Source organism: Styela clava, chromosome 7 (genome assembly GCF_964204865.1).
Source record: "Styela clava chromosome 7, kaStyClav1.hap1.2, whole genome shotgun sequence".
Classification (NCBI taxonomy): domain Eukaryota; kingdom Metazoa; phylum Chordata; class Ascidiacea; order Stolidobranchia; family Styelidae; genus Styela; species Styela clava.
The window spans coordinates 10788520-10803804 of record NC_135256.1 but is presented as its reverse complement, the minus strand read 5'-3'; the positions used below and the strand labels follow the sequence as shown (position 1 = coordinate 10803804).

The window sequence follows — 15285 nt, the reverse complement described above, 5'->3', positions numbered from 1 at the left end:
AATATCTTATCTGGAATGAGTAAATAAGCACAATTATAAGAATACATCTAATAAGGTTTCCATCCGTTGCAAAAGCTCTATGTTAATAATTATCGCGAGTATCTACTCTAAAATATACACATATGCGTTTTGTCCACATCCCATTCGTATAAAAGTGAACAATTTTAATATTGCAATCGGATCGTATTTAGACCTTTATAATAATCTTCCTTGAACACGATGTGAAAATATGGGGCATAATGTATTTCATACATAAATTCGAAGCGCTTCATGCAGTCAAAAACAAAACGACAAAAAATAAAAGGCACTCAATAAGATGAGACCCAGCAAAGGTATTTTCACCTATTTTACTTTCATATTCTGTTTAGCTTTCCAATTAATTATGGAGTAATCTGCAATATTTTAACATTGTACTAAAACTAAACAAATATTCTGAATCTCAGAGATTTTTACATCGTGGTCTTCATACGATGGCATGTGTTACCGGTCAGCGAACTCTTTTAAATTAATTTTGCTTACCCGCTGGCCGCAGGGATAAAAAGGTTGGGAACTACTGAATTAAACAGTTAAGTACAACCACGTTACACCAACGCCCCGCAAACTTACAGTCGATTTTCATTAAAATGATTAAATAGAATAAATTGATTTTTAATGTTTTCTCGTTGTGGGGTCGCAAGTATCTGCAGTCTGTGATTTTACAAAAATTGGGGTCGCGGAAAAAAATGTTTGGGAACCACCGCCGTAAAGTGTATTTAATCAGCCTATAAAAGTATTCAACTTACGAGCCATATTTTCATCCTTGAATGTATTCTGGATCAAAATGTAATCAGACAATGAATTTCATCAATTCCTGTATGTCCGAGTCCACACTATAATCAGTGGAAAGTTGCAGATGCCGTAGCTTGTAGCATAAGAGTTTCTACCGCCTGTCCCAACAAATTTTCCATGGACTGGATTGGAGCATGGCTTGTTCTCTGAAAATCAAGTTAGTGTTACGAAATATATAGTACATGATTGTCTTTCAGATGATAAACGTGAACGAATGGCCTATACTAATTACCAGAATATAAATTTTTCATTAATATTAATTACCGTATTTTCTGGTGAATAAGTCTACCCGGCGAATAAGACGAGGCCTGTTTTTAAGCCTGAAAAAATGGGTTTTTGCATATAACCGGCCGATAAGTCGGGGTAGTAAAATCGCATCAACGTCGGGAATCTCAAATTACCATGCAATGCCTTTCGAGCGGTCGCCGCGTTTGCGCATTGGTTAAAATAGCCTATGACTTTTTTTTGTAGCGTAATATTCAGTCCATATATGATAATGCAAATATAATAATCACAGCATTGAAATTTCAGATTCACAGCACAAGAATGTCGATATATTTAAACTAACCTCATGAGGACGTGGGGGATGCTATCGGCGAACGTATTTTATTGTCCGGATTCAATAATAAGGCGACAAAAAAATGAAAATGATCATACTCGCCTAATAAGACGACCCACGACCCCCCCCCCAAAAAATCAGGCCAAAAATTCGGGTCTAGAAAAGCGACTTATTCGCCGGAAAATACGGTATTAACCACATGATGTTGTACTAGGCAATTATTCAACCGATATAGCTAGCTATTGTGCAATATTTTATGGCACAGATATGCAAGGAGCTACTATCAAACTATAAAACAAAAACACCTGTTTTGGGCATTGTCCGCATTGAAACATTGAGATGCTTGAAATGACACAGTATATGATTGCGTGAAAGAGGGAATTGAAGCAGGTGAATTTTCCAGTCCATTGTCATAGGGCCTATTATAAAAATGGTATATATCATTAAACTTACAATGGTAATATTGACACTTGACAGAATATCTAATCGGTAATAATTATTTAGAATAACCGGAAAAAAATGGATATTACACAGAATATGTCCAAATATTTGTAAAGGATGTGTCGTACAATACTTCATGTTTTTAGAGTCGCTGGGCATTGCACAGTTGCATGCACATTTGGCAGTTATTGTACAGAGATGGGCTTCCCCCCAATCTTATTTGCTAGCGGTCTACTTTCCAATTCACTTCAAAATATAATAACACTTAATTAAGGTTGGTTGGGTAAGCTTACATAGCATACATACTGAAAATAAATCATATTAATATATATGATTACCCAATATAATTCTATTGAATTTTAAAACAAAATAGATATTATTCAAAAATCAGTAATTTTTTCTCAACAAAGCTGAAAATATGAACTAGAGCAGGGTTGGGCAAAGTTCTCAGACCACGTGCAAAAATTTTGCGCACCTAGACTGGCGGGCCATGTCGCATTTCGCATGTGTGGCGTAAAAAGTTATACTTTAGAAACAAAATTTTATTTAAAGTGTTACAAAAACAAAAAGGGAAAACAATAATCCTTGAGCTATTTTTTACCCAAAAACATCAAATTTTAGTTTCAGTTTGATTGTGGCAATTGTTAAAACATATTTTAGATTTCAGCCAATTGAGATCTGTATTTAGATTTGTTGAAATTCATCAGACAGAAGGTTCACAAATGTACAACTATTCAGATTACTGGATTAAGTCGTTCAATGGGTTGGATTTGGGCTGCGGAAATGTTTGCACTTAGACAAATAAAGTAAATATAAAAAATCATATCCAGGGATGAAGGAACAATACCGGTATCGGTACCGGTACTCGATTACGAATACTGGTAAATAAGAGATGGCAACCTCAGAGAGTTTAACAAAAAAATGCCAAAAGACCAAGTACGGTAACGTACGGTACCTCATCTCGTTCTGTCGTTACCGGTACCTACGGTGTCCAGGGATGAATATGTAACTTTTACCGGTACCGTATGTACCATAGGTACCGGTACTCGATAACGAATACTGGTAAATGAGAGATGGCAACCTAAGAAAGTTTAACAAAAAAATGCCAAAAGACCAAGTACGGTACCGGACCTCATCTCGTTCTGTCGTTACCGGTACCTACGGTGTCCAGGGATAAATATGTAACTTTTACCGGTATGGTACGGTACCCTATCACCCTTATGAACCGTGACCTGACAACGCACTTAGGGTAGGCTACCGGTACCATGAGATTAACTTACACGGTTACAACTAGGCTATCTCTACTTTCGCCATTCTACTATGAAAGCATTAAAAGTTCAATGTCACTGTCCCATACACGGCAAAAACCTCGTAACAGGCTATCGATTACGAGTACCGCCAAAATGAATGGCGGCCTCATGTGCTATATTCGAATCGCGCGCCCATTTCTTCGCATAATGGCGTGTTTGGTTGGAGGCCAATCATGGCCTTACCATGGTAAATGGTTGTAAAACCGCGTACAACGGTTGCCGGCGGATTATAACGTTGGCCCAACGTAGTTGTGCTATCTGGGGTATTGCTAAGCGCAGCCATAAAGTCAGATTCGCTGGATCTTGGGTGTCGATACACCCAATGACATTAAACAACATGATGCGCAACTCCGGCATTTTTGTCCGAAGATCGTATTCGATAGCACGCTCCAATGCACATACTTGACAAGACGAAAACGATCGGATGTGTGCTGCTTTCGAGGCGTAGTACGAATGGTGTTCGTGCCTGCTTTGACAGTTGTTGTCGATTTTAATGATATTTTTGAAAGTTGGGGTAAAAAGAAATCGGTAAAAGGTAAGGTGAATACTATTGTTGTATATCACACCCGGGCATCGCACTGTTAAGTACATGTGGGAAAGCCAGCCTTTGTCAAATACTACGAAGTTATTAATTCAGTACCTTACGTAGTTGCCCATTTGCCGAAATTACATATTTACTTACCCCTTATGGTTTCAAATAGTTCATGCACCTCCAGTTAGATTTTTTAATCAGTGAGGATATATACTCATTGTTGATTGCTGCTCATTGTAACATACTATTGCGCATTCACTTTTATTTGCGTATTGAATCAAAGTGTTAACAAGTTCACCTAACATTTCACTCATACCGGTCTATATTGTATAGTCTGATTTCTCAAGTATTTGGAGCCACGAATGCTTGTAATTTTCTGACTAAACCCTTTTATTAGTTGGTTTATATACCAAATTCAGTAAAATATTTTTTACATAAAACATGAGATATTGGATTTATTAGCTTTTCCATTCTAAATCATATAGACTGCTTCATTTATTCTTAACGAAAATTAATAAATCTCCTCTCTTTCTTCAGATGTGAAAGTTGTGGACAAACCTGTCTAAGCATTGTGAGACTCTTGCAGTACAAGAGGCAATAGCAGAAATAGTAAGTATATCAATCAAGAAATTAAGCCGACATAAAGCAAAACTTTCAACTATTCGTCTAATCTCAATTTCCTATTATTTATTCACAGGACAACTATAGCAGACGGGGAGATATCAGAAGTCTGGCGACATATCAGTGACAGTGTGATTCCAAGAAATATAATGTTTGCAATAGAAAAACAACCTATGCGGGCATGCAAAGACATTTGACCCTCCGGTAGAGTTGTTTATGGCCCCCACATCCTGCAGGGCTTGAGTAAAATAACTAAAAATTCCAAAGCGTAAGATTGCATAAGCGGTCTTATTTGTAAAAAGGCACAAAACACGCCAGACATACTTAAAACAGCTTTGGAAATGAGGATTACGGGTACCTCACTGCACCTGTGTTATATTTGGTTCATCAACTTTTGGTAGTACTATAGAAGAAATTCCGGAAGGGGTATAATCATCATTCATGATAAAATACTATCATATATTTTTTGAACAACTTCAATCTAGACCAGGGATCTCAAACTCGCGGCCCCAGAGAACTTCCAGTGCGGCCCTCGAACGCTTAACAATAATTGTAATAGTATTTTGGAAGTTTTTTTTTTTATCTAAATGTAATAGATTTTTCAAACCTTCTAAAGTGAAATTGATTATTCACACAGAAAACAATTTACTGAAAGTAGTTTTGGAATATTAATTTTTTTTGTCCACATTTTGACCCAATTAAGAATACACATCAAGCTAGCAAAAGAATACTTGAATAAAACACTTGAGTGATTAAATTAAACGCAAAGTACATGAAGAAGGTGGCATTTTCGAAGAAAATGGGAGTTGTAACATTTCTGCTCTTCACAAAATTCTGAAGCACATTGTTTAATTTGTCATATTTCCATCAAAACAATCAAAAAACACAATAAGCTCAGCAGTCAATATGACAAATTCGAAGACCAACTTCGAACAGAAAATTTCCATGTGTTTGTATATTAATATAATTATACAACGACTTAGTTACTAAAAATCAATATCAATAATAATTCAAGCAATCCTATGCCACGCAATGTAGTGCGAAATGTCTTGTCGAAAAAATCTGTCATTTGTTTTTTTACTGATCTATACATGAAATGATAAAAGTAACTTTTTTACATTACTGGAATTGATTAAACATTCGTAAAGATCCAGATAAACCCATGATCATGTGGCCTCGTTAGTTAGAGTTGGTACTATAAAATCATTTCAGACTGGCCTTAGTATGCTGGTGACACAAAAAAGATGCCAAACGCCAGGACAAATGTAATTATTAAAACATTGAGTTTATACTGTAGTATTTTTGTTAATTTTAGGTTCATATATTTAGATTAAGTTATTTTTAGTGTATGTATTATTCTTTCCTTATTCAAAGCTTGTTCAAAAATGATTTTGATGGTTGTACATAGAATTTTACGATTTTTTATAATAAATACTGTAACTTGCAAATGTTGCAATAATAGTGGAATGCAAATATTAATATGTAATTGCATTTGAAATTGAAGAAAATAATAAAACTTAATCCAACTGTTTAGTTGCATCACAATATATGTCACAAACTAAAACTATCTTAAAAATATCTTTTAAGTATACATTATCAAAAACTGTTTGCGGCTCTTTTTACAATTTTCAAAATGCAATGCGGCTCTCGATAACCCATGAGTTTGACACCACTGATCTATTCTAGACGATTCAAGCATTGCTTTGGGAAATTATATAACTTCAATTAAATTGAAATAATCTCGCTATATTAAATACAAAATCGTTGCTATCATAAAGGTAAACCAATTCAGCCACTCGAAATATATTGGCCTTCACAAAGCAATGGAGGCAAAATTGAGAGTTCACGAGCTATGAACATTTGTTCTTTTCTTTGTCTTGAACTTTTCATACTCCACAGCCCCTATTAATTTTTTTAATTTTAATTACCATGTGATGGTCATACATATCTTTAACTTGTATTTTCTGTCATGATGTATTATCTCAATGTGCCAAACTATTAATTAGTGTGCATATTTTGCTTCCAGATGACATAAATGTATTGTCATGTTTATTACCTCAGCTTGGAGTATTGACAAGAAAAAGGTGCCAGTAAATTAGGTAAAAAAATTTTCAACTCATTGTTATAATCAGAATTCACAATCAATAGGAATTATAAACAGCCAACAATCAGTGAGAATTATATGCGAAATCCCTCAGAATAAATTTGTCTAAAATCGGAGGAAGGCAAAAAATATAGGTAATTTCCATCCACACAAGCATTTCAAGAAGACTTGCTCGAGCCAAACTAAATGAGCATCGTCAGGTGATCGGTAAGGCTGCAAGTTGAATTCAGCCCTGCAACCTCCTGCATAGAAGATAATATTAATTAGTGGGCTATGAGCTAAATTCCTAAATTTGAACAAACCTATCTACGATGCATTATGTACCAGCAATGTTACCTACGATTAACTGAATATGTAATATGTCTAATAAATTCACCTACAAAAGCAAGTTCGATAGGTGCAAACTTTGTGTTATGGAATTGTATCGCAGCACAGTTTTGTATGACACCCTCTTTAAATGAAATTTCAATGATTAAGCGCAAACATTAAAATTACTAACTTTGAACTTTGTCATTATCTGCACAATGTTCCACACAAATCTTTCCGCTACCGCGTTTGTAATCTTCTCTGATAAAAAAAAACGTCTATGATGTCCAGAATTGCTCTTTACAGCTTGCCTGTTATTCCAGCTTTCCAAGTAAGCAAAACTTCTTAGATATAGAGATTATTTTGTTTCGTTACAGGCGCAAAAAGACAGGTACTACACGTAAAAAAGACGCCGAGTAGCAAAAGCGAGCGGAAAACGGACGCGAAAGGCGACGAGAAATATGTGCATTGGTGCGTATCATGAAATATAATGTTTCGCCTGTAGTCTTATGGAGTGACGTCAGAGTTGCCTATCATGTTGTTTAATGTCATTGATACACCACACCAAGAACTATCGAAGAAAAATTTCAAAGTGAATAGGTATTTCAACCCAGAGATCAAGTGGTTCTAATTTTTTGTCAAATACATGGGGGCAAGTATAAAATGGAAAAGTACATTTTAAACAAGTAGAGCAAAGACAATCACAGCTTGTAAGCAAATTATTAGAACAATTAAAGCAAAATCGCTGAGTAGCCATTTTACTGACCTAATATACAAAAGATATCAGCAGACTATTTAGGATAGTTTTTCAAGATCTGAGAGCTCTGATATTGGAATTCTGGGACTATCTTTAGATTTGCACATGAAAATTTTGCCATTGGTTGTCCACAGCCTCTCATACATTTTAGATTTTTTCACCAGTCTTGAGTTATATAAAAGATTATTCCTAAAACGTGTGAAATTTTCATTTATGTAAAGTGAGTTCATACCTGTTATACCAAAGTCTATGGACTCAAAGGACTATGGAGTTCCGGAAAGCTGAAAATCAATGTTCACAACGGGCGACGCACTTTTACGACAATAAGGATACAAAATAGTAGAACAAATGGCAGGTTTTTTTCTTCGTTCTCTCTGGTAGGAAAAATTACGGTAATTAACAATCAGTGCAATCAGCAATGATATTTTGAAGTGTATCGAATTGCAGCGCTGACATACGGTCTGATAGTTAACCTAAATATAACCAACTACCTTCAGATGTTTATTTTCGTTGTGCAAACCAATTTACGATATGAATATCTCGTGATATATCCAATATTGTAACTTGGAACGAAGGAAAGAAAAGCGCCATGACGCTATTTCATGCACGGTAAAAAGCAACACCAAAACCCAATTGAGCTTCATAAAAATAAATCTCGGAGGAATGCGAGTGAGATGCAGTAATAATTTCAGAACATTAAGTCGTGCGTGGCGTCTCATATATGATGTCTCTTTAGAGTTTAGATAACAATGTTCTTCGGCTATTGGATTCCGAGTAAACGGAATCAAATAGTTCCGCCAATATACAGGCTCGGTCGGGAGTTCTGCATCGCTGTTCCAATTAGAAGTAAGATCGGGCCCAAAAATTCCAGTCCGACCCAGGCCCGTGGGTAGCCTATTAAACCCGACCCGAGCCCGACTAATTAACTGAATTTGGATGCCCGAGCCCGAAATTTCATATTTTATTTAGGATTTATCTAAATTGTCATTGCAAGAGTTTAGTACAGTATGTGTTGTGTTGATGAGGCAACTTCTGTTTTTTTTGCAGACCACGGTCTTTCGTGGTCAAAACACGCCGAAACGCCTCATTTAAAAAAAAAGTCAGCAATAGAGAAGCCCTACCCGACTCGAACGCAATGATTGACATTTCAAGCTCGACCCGACCCGAATTTCGGGTCGGGCTTCATATCTTAGCTGTAGTATCAATCCGATTAGGTTTACAACGATATATCATCCGTGATTTTCAATAACCATGTCTAACGATGCCGATAACTGTGTACACTTGATTATATATTATTATATTATCTATCTTGGTCGATATATAGTCGGGAAACTAAATTTGTGGATAGAGGTGGGCCTATGTACCAGTAGTTTACACGCGAATTATGAGCTGTCGCAGGAACATGCATGGAGATGGAACTAACTTGTTTCGTAAGCTTTATATTGTCTGCTAGTTTTGACTAACAACAAATTTTAGGCAAAGAACATGGGTACTTTCATTACTAGCCTATTCTGTTAAAACTTTTCTGAAACCCCATAGCATAGAGAGGGGGCATTGACTACAATGGCGTCATTTTTATCAGTACTACGCTAGATGGCGTAGGTCAGACATAAAAATTGAGGAATTCATAACTGGCTCGCTCTCATATTGATTCGAAAAGACAAACAAGAAAGGCAGTTGAACCTTTAAAAAATTTGATGAAAATGAGCGCGCAGTTTTGTGTTTCGAAAATACATTAACGAATTCTCATTACAACTGACCTAAGATATTGTTTTTCGGAACGACATTCCCGATTCCCCAAAAATAGTCTGGTATCGTTATGTGAACATGTACTTATGTGCTTATATATAATTTACAATGTCTTTAATAAACAGCGCAAATTTTTCAATTTAAATGGTTTCCACTTTCTTGATATGAATGAAAGGTTATAATTCTACTATAGATTCCTAGTATTGGTATTTTGGATATTAAGGCGCATGAAAAGTGCGCAATCATTATTCAAAAGACTTGCGATTCATATAAATAACATCCGTTCGGCGATTGGCCGCTTCGCAGCTTGACAATTTTTATTTCGATTAGATTATTTTACTGTGCTCATGCTCCTCCACGCAAATAGGTTTTATTTATTTACCAAGAACTGCGATGTATCTCGTCTGTGGTGTTACGAACAACCCACAAACCAGTCAGCAAATTTTTACTATCAGTAATAGATAGGAGGGCAAATGCCTCCCAATATTTGCAGCATATGGTAACTTTATGGGGCAAAAACAATTTTGCAGACGTTGGAATTGCTTTGTTGACTCGGTTTGTTTGACTAGAAACGACGAGGAGCGTTTCGTGATAAAAGTGTTCTTCAAACTCTCTCTCAGCTGACGCGATCTTTTTATATCGAGCTCTCCAAAGAGTGAATGACTCCTTAATGTTTCGGCAAATAACCGGCGAAAATAATCAGCTGATCAATAAGCCTGGCGAGCAAAAGTAACATATGAAGGTTAATATAAAAAAGGGCTAGTTATATGACCAAAACTAAATTGTTATAATTAATAATATAAAGAGTAACAAGATTGATTGTTGCGTGTATATGATGAATGAAATCGAAAATGAAGATAAAAATTTCTGAACTTTTTCATAGCTTCTGGCCCCATCTTTTTTGACGGCCAGTCGATATAATCGCAAAGCTGATTTACATCTAAGATGCACTACACAGAAGAAATAATTGAATATACTTGGTGAGTCTTTCAAAAATTCGCAAGTTGAACTTTCAGAACATTGGATGTGTTTTTTAATGATGATACCTGTTCAATTATATATCGTTATACTTATATGTCCTAATTGATATTTACCATGGTCGTTTTACACTATGCGGCTTTTCCTAAATAAGAATAAAAGTTTGTTTGGATGAAACTGATTAAATAAAAAACAATGGTCGAAACTGGTGTCAAAACACGTGCTAAGAATTATCCTTCAACAGAACTAAAAATAATGTTCGCCTTACCGCAATTAAAAATGATATAAACAAAAACAATAGGGAATTATTAATAGAGATGTTGGTGTAACGCATTGATATAATCAATATTAGCCCTTGGCTGAATTTTAAGAAACAATAAACAAAAGGTTCCAGAAAATAGAAACGCAATGAAAGTGATTGAATCCCAATTGCGCTGTAGTCTATACTAATCACATTCAGACTCATTTTGACATCTACCAAATTTGAACAACGATACATATATTACATTGAGTTTTCGTCTGAAATGCACACCTTCCCAATGGGTGTAGATGACATTATTCAGAAGGGATGCTGAAATTAGTTATTGTTGATTATTTCCCGTATGTGCTCCAACGCGCACGATATGTTATAAATTCGGTACGCTACGCTAGACCGTACATATTACTATCCTACCAGTAGCTCTCTGCACATCGGTTGTAGCTTATATAGAGCCTTGTTCAGAACGGAGAGCTTGAAAACGTAGTAAAATTACCCCAGCAATTCAATCAACATGGCTTTTATCACGCTCATCGGGTAACATTTGATAAGGAGTTTTAAAAACTTTGTAGTCTGAAATCATGCATCCCCCCAAGCCATAATACCCATATCGTTCGGACATTGCTTTGAGCATGTTAAGTAGTAACTGTTTTCAATCACATGCATCATATTCACACACCCCGTGGAATTGATTGGCTTATTTTGCAGTTCGTCACTGTACACCACCGCCTATCATGAAGCAATAAACATGGAAACACAAATCGAACATTCTCGTACGGTCCAACAATTTACGCTGGCAAGTGCTAGCATGACGGTATGATTTGGCGATAAGTTAAACAATCGCATACTATAATAATTAACACGTAATCGCCAGCTCTAACGTGTTCTTTTCGTCACCTGCCATACCTGATCATGTTGCCTCTGGATTTGCGGTCAGTGATAAACCCAAAATATGTATTGTGCGGTACCAAGTGAAATTAACGAGGTATATTTTTGGTTGGTACTGCTGTGTAGATATAAATACAGTTGATGACTTGAGGCGTATACTTAAACACCAGCCTTAAATTAACCTATGCGTTTATGACGAATGTGTCATTTATATCCGTACTCCATATTATCAAAAAAAGTCGAGTCATTCCTGAAAACAATACCGGACTATGGCGGCGCTTCGCGACAATCAGGCGCAGTTTAACCAAAATACGTAGCGAAAAGAAATGCGCTTTACGGTGTCCGAAATTTTCACATACCGAGATCCAACGCAACGAAGGTTTGGCGAAGAAGGCGTGTTGGCGGGCTCACGCTGAGCCATTCAATCAATCTGTTGTTTTGCGCACGACCTGCATAATTTATTAAAATACACCGCACGACATTTTGGTAATGAACTTACAGGCCGGCTTCTACGTTCAAATGCGTCATTACTAATAGCGACAACAGTAAGGCAACACTATTGATTTCTTTTTTAGTATTTGTATTGCGTATCACAAAGAAAAGTAGTAGCTGTACACATATGGTGACAACAAAAAATCACAGTACAGTATTATATCACTAATAAACCTGATATAAAAGCTCATGTTAAATTTAAGCATTTCTATGATCGCAGTTGACAATAATTCAATGTGGACTAAAGGGCAACTATAGGGGGAAATCGTCAGTGGAAAACTACAGGATTTGGGGAACTTTTAAAGTACAAATCTGTCTAGGCTTCCACCTAATATCGGGAGTCTCCAGACTCTCCACAAAACGTTCTAAAATATTAGTAATACCTGGAATCAAAATAAAATCAATTGCCTAAAATAATAATGAAAGTAGAAGACACAAAGTGGTACAAAGTACTAATTTGCATGTAAACCGGACTCTCTATTTTTTATTAGTGTATACCATGTGGAAAACGAACCAATATCATTTTATTTTACAGTAATATCTGTAGCTCTTGCTCGGAAAAATGTAGCGATTCGGATAGACACATATCAAAGCCAAACTGGCTTCAATAAAATGAATTCCATCTGTAAATTGGTACTTGTACATGTATGAACACTTGAAAATACTTTCAATTTAGCTGAGTGATAATATTTGGCCTAATGTTGAACTTTGAACATTTGGAAGACAAATGACTCAACAGGCAAATTTGCTCTTAAATTATGGATAAAACACTTTGATACGAGAACAGTGTAAAAATATACCATGCGACATAAGAAATGCACCACGATACAAGAGCAACAAAGCATTAAAGCACAAATGCATAATCAGTTCACTCATTTAATATATTCAGTAACTGCTCGCAAGGCATAAAGAAGCTCAACTTGGAAGCGACCTTCCAACAAAACAATGTTGACATGCACCTTTTCAGAATGCCTGAAATGTTTCCAGAAACCATCATAAACAGGTTTTGTGGTTAATTCAGGGTAACATGATGCAGTTTTAATGAATAATTTTAATGAACGCTCGAGTAATTCATTAACTTCACCATAATTATAGTCATCGAACATGATACCGCAAGTGCAATGGATGTACATCCAAATTGCACGACGTAACTTTGAAGTATCAACATGTTCTTTTGTGGCAAGGGTGTTGTAGGTTAGATTATAGGCAGTGTCAAATTTGGCATCTAGCATGTCTCCCACTGGCTGGTAGTAACTGTTTACAAGCGAATATGCATGATCTTGCCAATTGAAATCCATTGCTCTGAATGTCGGAATTCCATTGCTATCACTTCTTTTTGCGAAGTCTTGATAGCTAAAGTCAGCATCATCAATGTACTTGAGTAAGTATGATTTATCGTCTTCTAAAATATCTTCCTCAGTGGAACTGCTTGGAAAAATTTCAGTAGCAGCTTCAATCTTTTGCTTTTCAAAGCGTCTGTTCATTTCTTCTCGTGTGACATCCTCGTAATTCTCTTCTTGAAGCTTCTGCATTCTTTGCATCAAAGCTTCAATGGCATTTTCTCCTCCAGTTTCACCAATGCCATTGATACAGTTTTCTGTATCCCCTTTGTTATCGAATGGAACATCATTTGAAATGCAATGTAGAATTGCACTGTTCTTCAAATCAATAGCCTGCATGTGATCAATTTCCAAATTAATTCCAGTTCCGTGGCAAAAGATAGCCAAACTGTGAAAGTGGCAAAGCAATACAATTGCTTGAATCAGCTCAGATTGGGACCACTGCCAACCTTTTCCGCCAGCGCACAATTCCTTTATGTGATGAACAGTGATCAACCAAGGTCTGTGAGCCAGTAATTTGTTTAGTGTTGAAAGAGCCTGAAGTTTGGGGCAAGCATGTTCAATTCCACGTAACCATTCTGGGTTACCCCCTGCCATCAAAAAATCTGTTTCCATTAGATGCACAAGGTAATGACACTTGAGCCTTGCTGCTGCAAGTATACCAATATAACTTCTATAACAGTGTGGTAAGGCACCATCACTTTTTAACAGATGCATATTGACAGAAAGAAATTCCTTCAAGTATTGTGGATGCATTCCCATTACAAGCACCATATGTTCAAGCCTACACGTTTGAGCATAACTTTCTACGTATAAAGAATAAACTTGCTCATCGTCGGTATCAACAGGAGGTATATGACTGTGGGGAATGAAAGAACTGGGTTCTTCGACCAAGATTTTAGGTATATTGATACCTTGGTTTTCAAAGTAATGTAGGGTTTCTTTACACCCCAACCTCACGTCGTCAAAAGGACACCACATGCTTAACCTTAGAAAAGACTTCAAAAGGTGAGTTAATACTTGATCTGGAGTCCCGAATGCGTTCAGATCTACCTCTTGTGAGTTTGCGGTATTTGAAGATATTGCACATTTTTCTTTATGTCCGTTGGAGGTAAGACTTGCGACACGTGAAAGGACGTCGGTTATTCCATTTTTCTCCACTAAATATTCAGTTAAAGTAGAAGTGTGTTCCCTTAGAGATTCCAACGCTAGATCCCGTGTAGCTCTGTCTTGACTGGTTAATAAAATGAACTGTTTTTGCGTGCCTTCATACGTTGGTAAGAAAGCGTATGACGCATTTAGTGCGGAAATTTCATCATCTTCCGGCATGCCTGCAGTCATGTTGTTTGCGACCTTACATATTTCGGGTCCAACTGATTCAAAATGTGTAACGCACGACATCTAAATGCCTCTACTTATCGAAACACTTGCACAACCTGAGCTAAATGGAAAAGCAAACATTAATGCTAGACCGGCATAGCCCTACGCCACACAAAGGACTTACTGGACAAATAACATGTTTACAGCAGAGATCTATGACTATGTTGACCGATAGTTACATCGAAGAGAAATGAGGAGAAGAAAGTGAGAGAATGGAAGACCAGCTGTACTTTTCCTGCCATGCTTGAATACGTACAGGGTACAAAATGACATAATATTTAATAACGGTCGTGTTGCCAATTCATATTTCAAAAGTGGTATAGACAATTTAGGATAATAAAAAGCATTACTAATATGTTTATAAATATTGTAGCGTACAAAATTTGCAATAATAATAAATAACGCTAATCTTTTAAGCATCGTTATGAATTATACAACATTGCATCATCTGACAGCGTTGTTGTGCAATGTGCCATCCAGGAAATGCCTATCGCTCGTCTGCTCATTCTCTCTTTTTCTCTCTTAATTAATGACATCTCGCTGTTGAAACAAAGATGGATCGAAAGCGCACGGACAGACTGAATTTTAATACGTTTTACTTATTTCAGATAAAGAAAACTTTGATGAGTAACTATGGAAAAGCACAAGTAGGTCGAGCGATTGCGGAGATAGCAAAATGCTGTGTTTTTGTACACCAAAACGGCGAACTGACCATGTTTACGAACTCAAGATATATATGCGAAT

The 15285-nt window shown here is 36.4% G+C and overlaps 1 protein-coding gene and 1 long non-coding RNA gene across 2 annotated transcripts; one reads left to right on the top strand and one right to left on the bottom strand.

The window, feature by feature from the left end:
- Positions 1-3550: 3550 nt before the first annotated feature.
- LOC144425028 (uncharacterized) lies at positions 3551-4463 on the top strand. Its single transcript, XR_013477199.1, has 3 exons — positions 3551-3673; positions 4208-4279; positions 4368-4463. It is a non-coding gene; the product is annotated as an uncharacterized LOC144425028 (long non-coding RNA).
- Positions 4464-11892: 7429 nt separating this feature from the next.
- LOC120327979 (sestrin-3-like) lies at positions 11893-14706 on the bottom strand. The gene has a single exon (XM_039394352.2). The coding sequence runs from the start codon at positions 14560-14562 to the stop codon at positions 12694-12696; it is 1869 nt and encodes a 622-aa protein (XP_039250286.2). The 5' UTR covers positions 14563-14706; the 3' UTR covers positions 11893-12693.
- Positions 14707-15285: the final 579 nt, after the last annotated feature.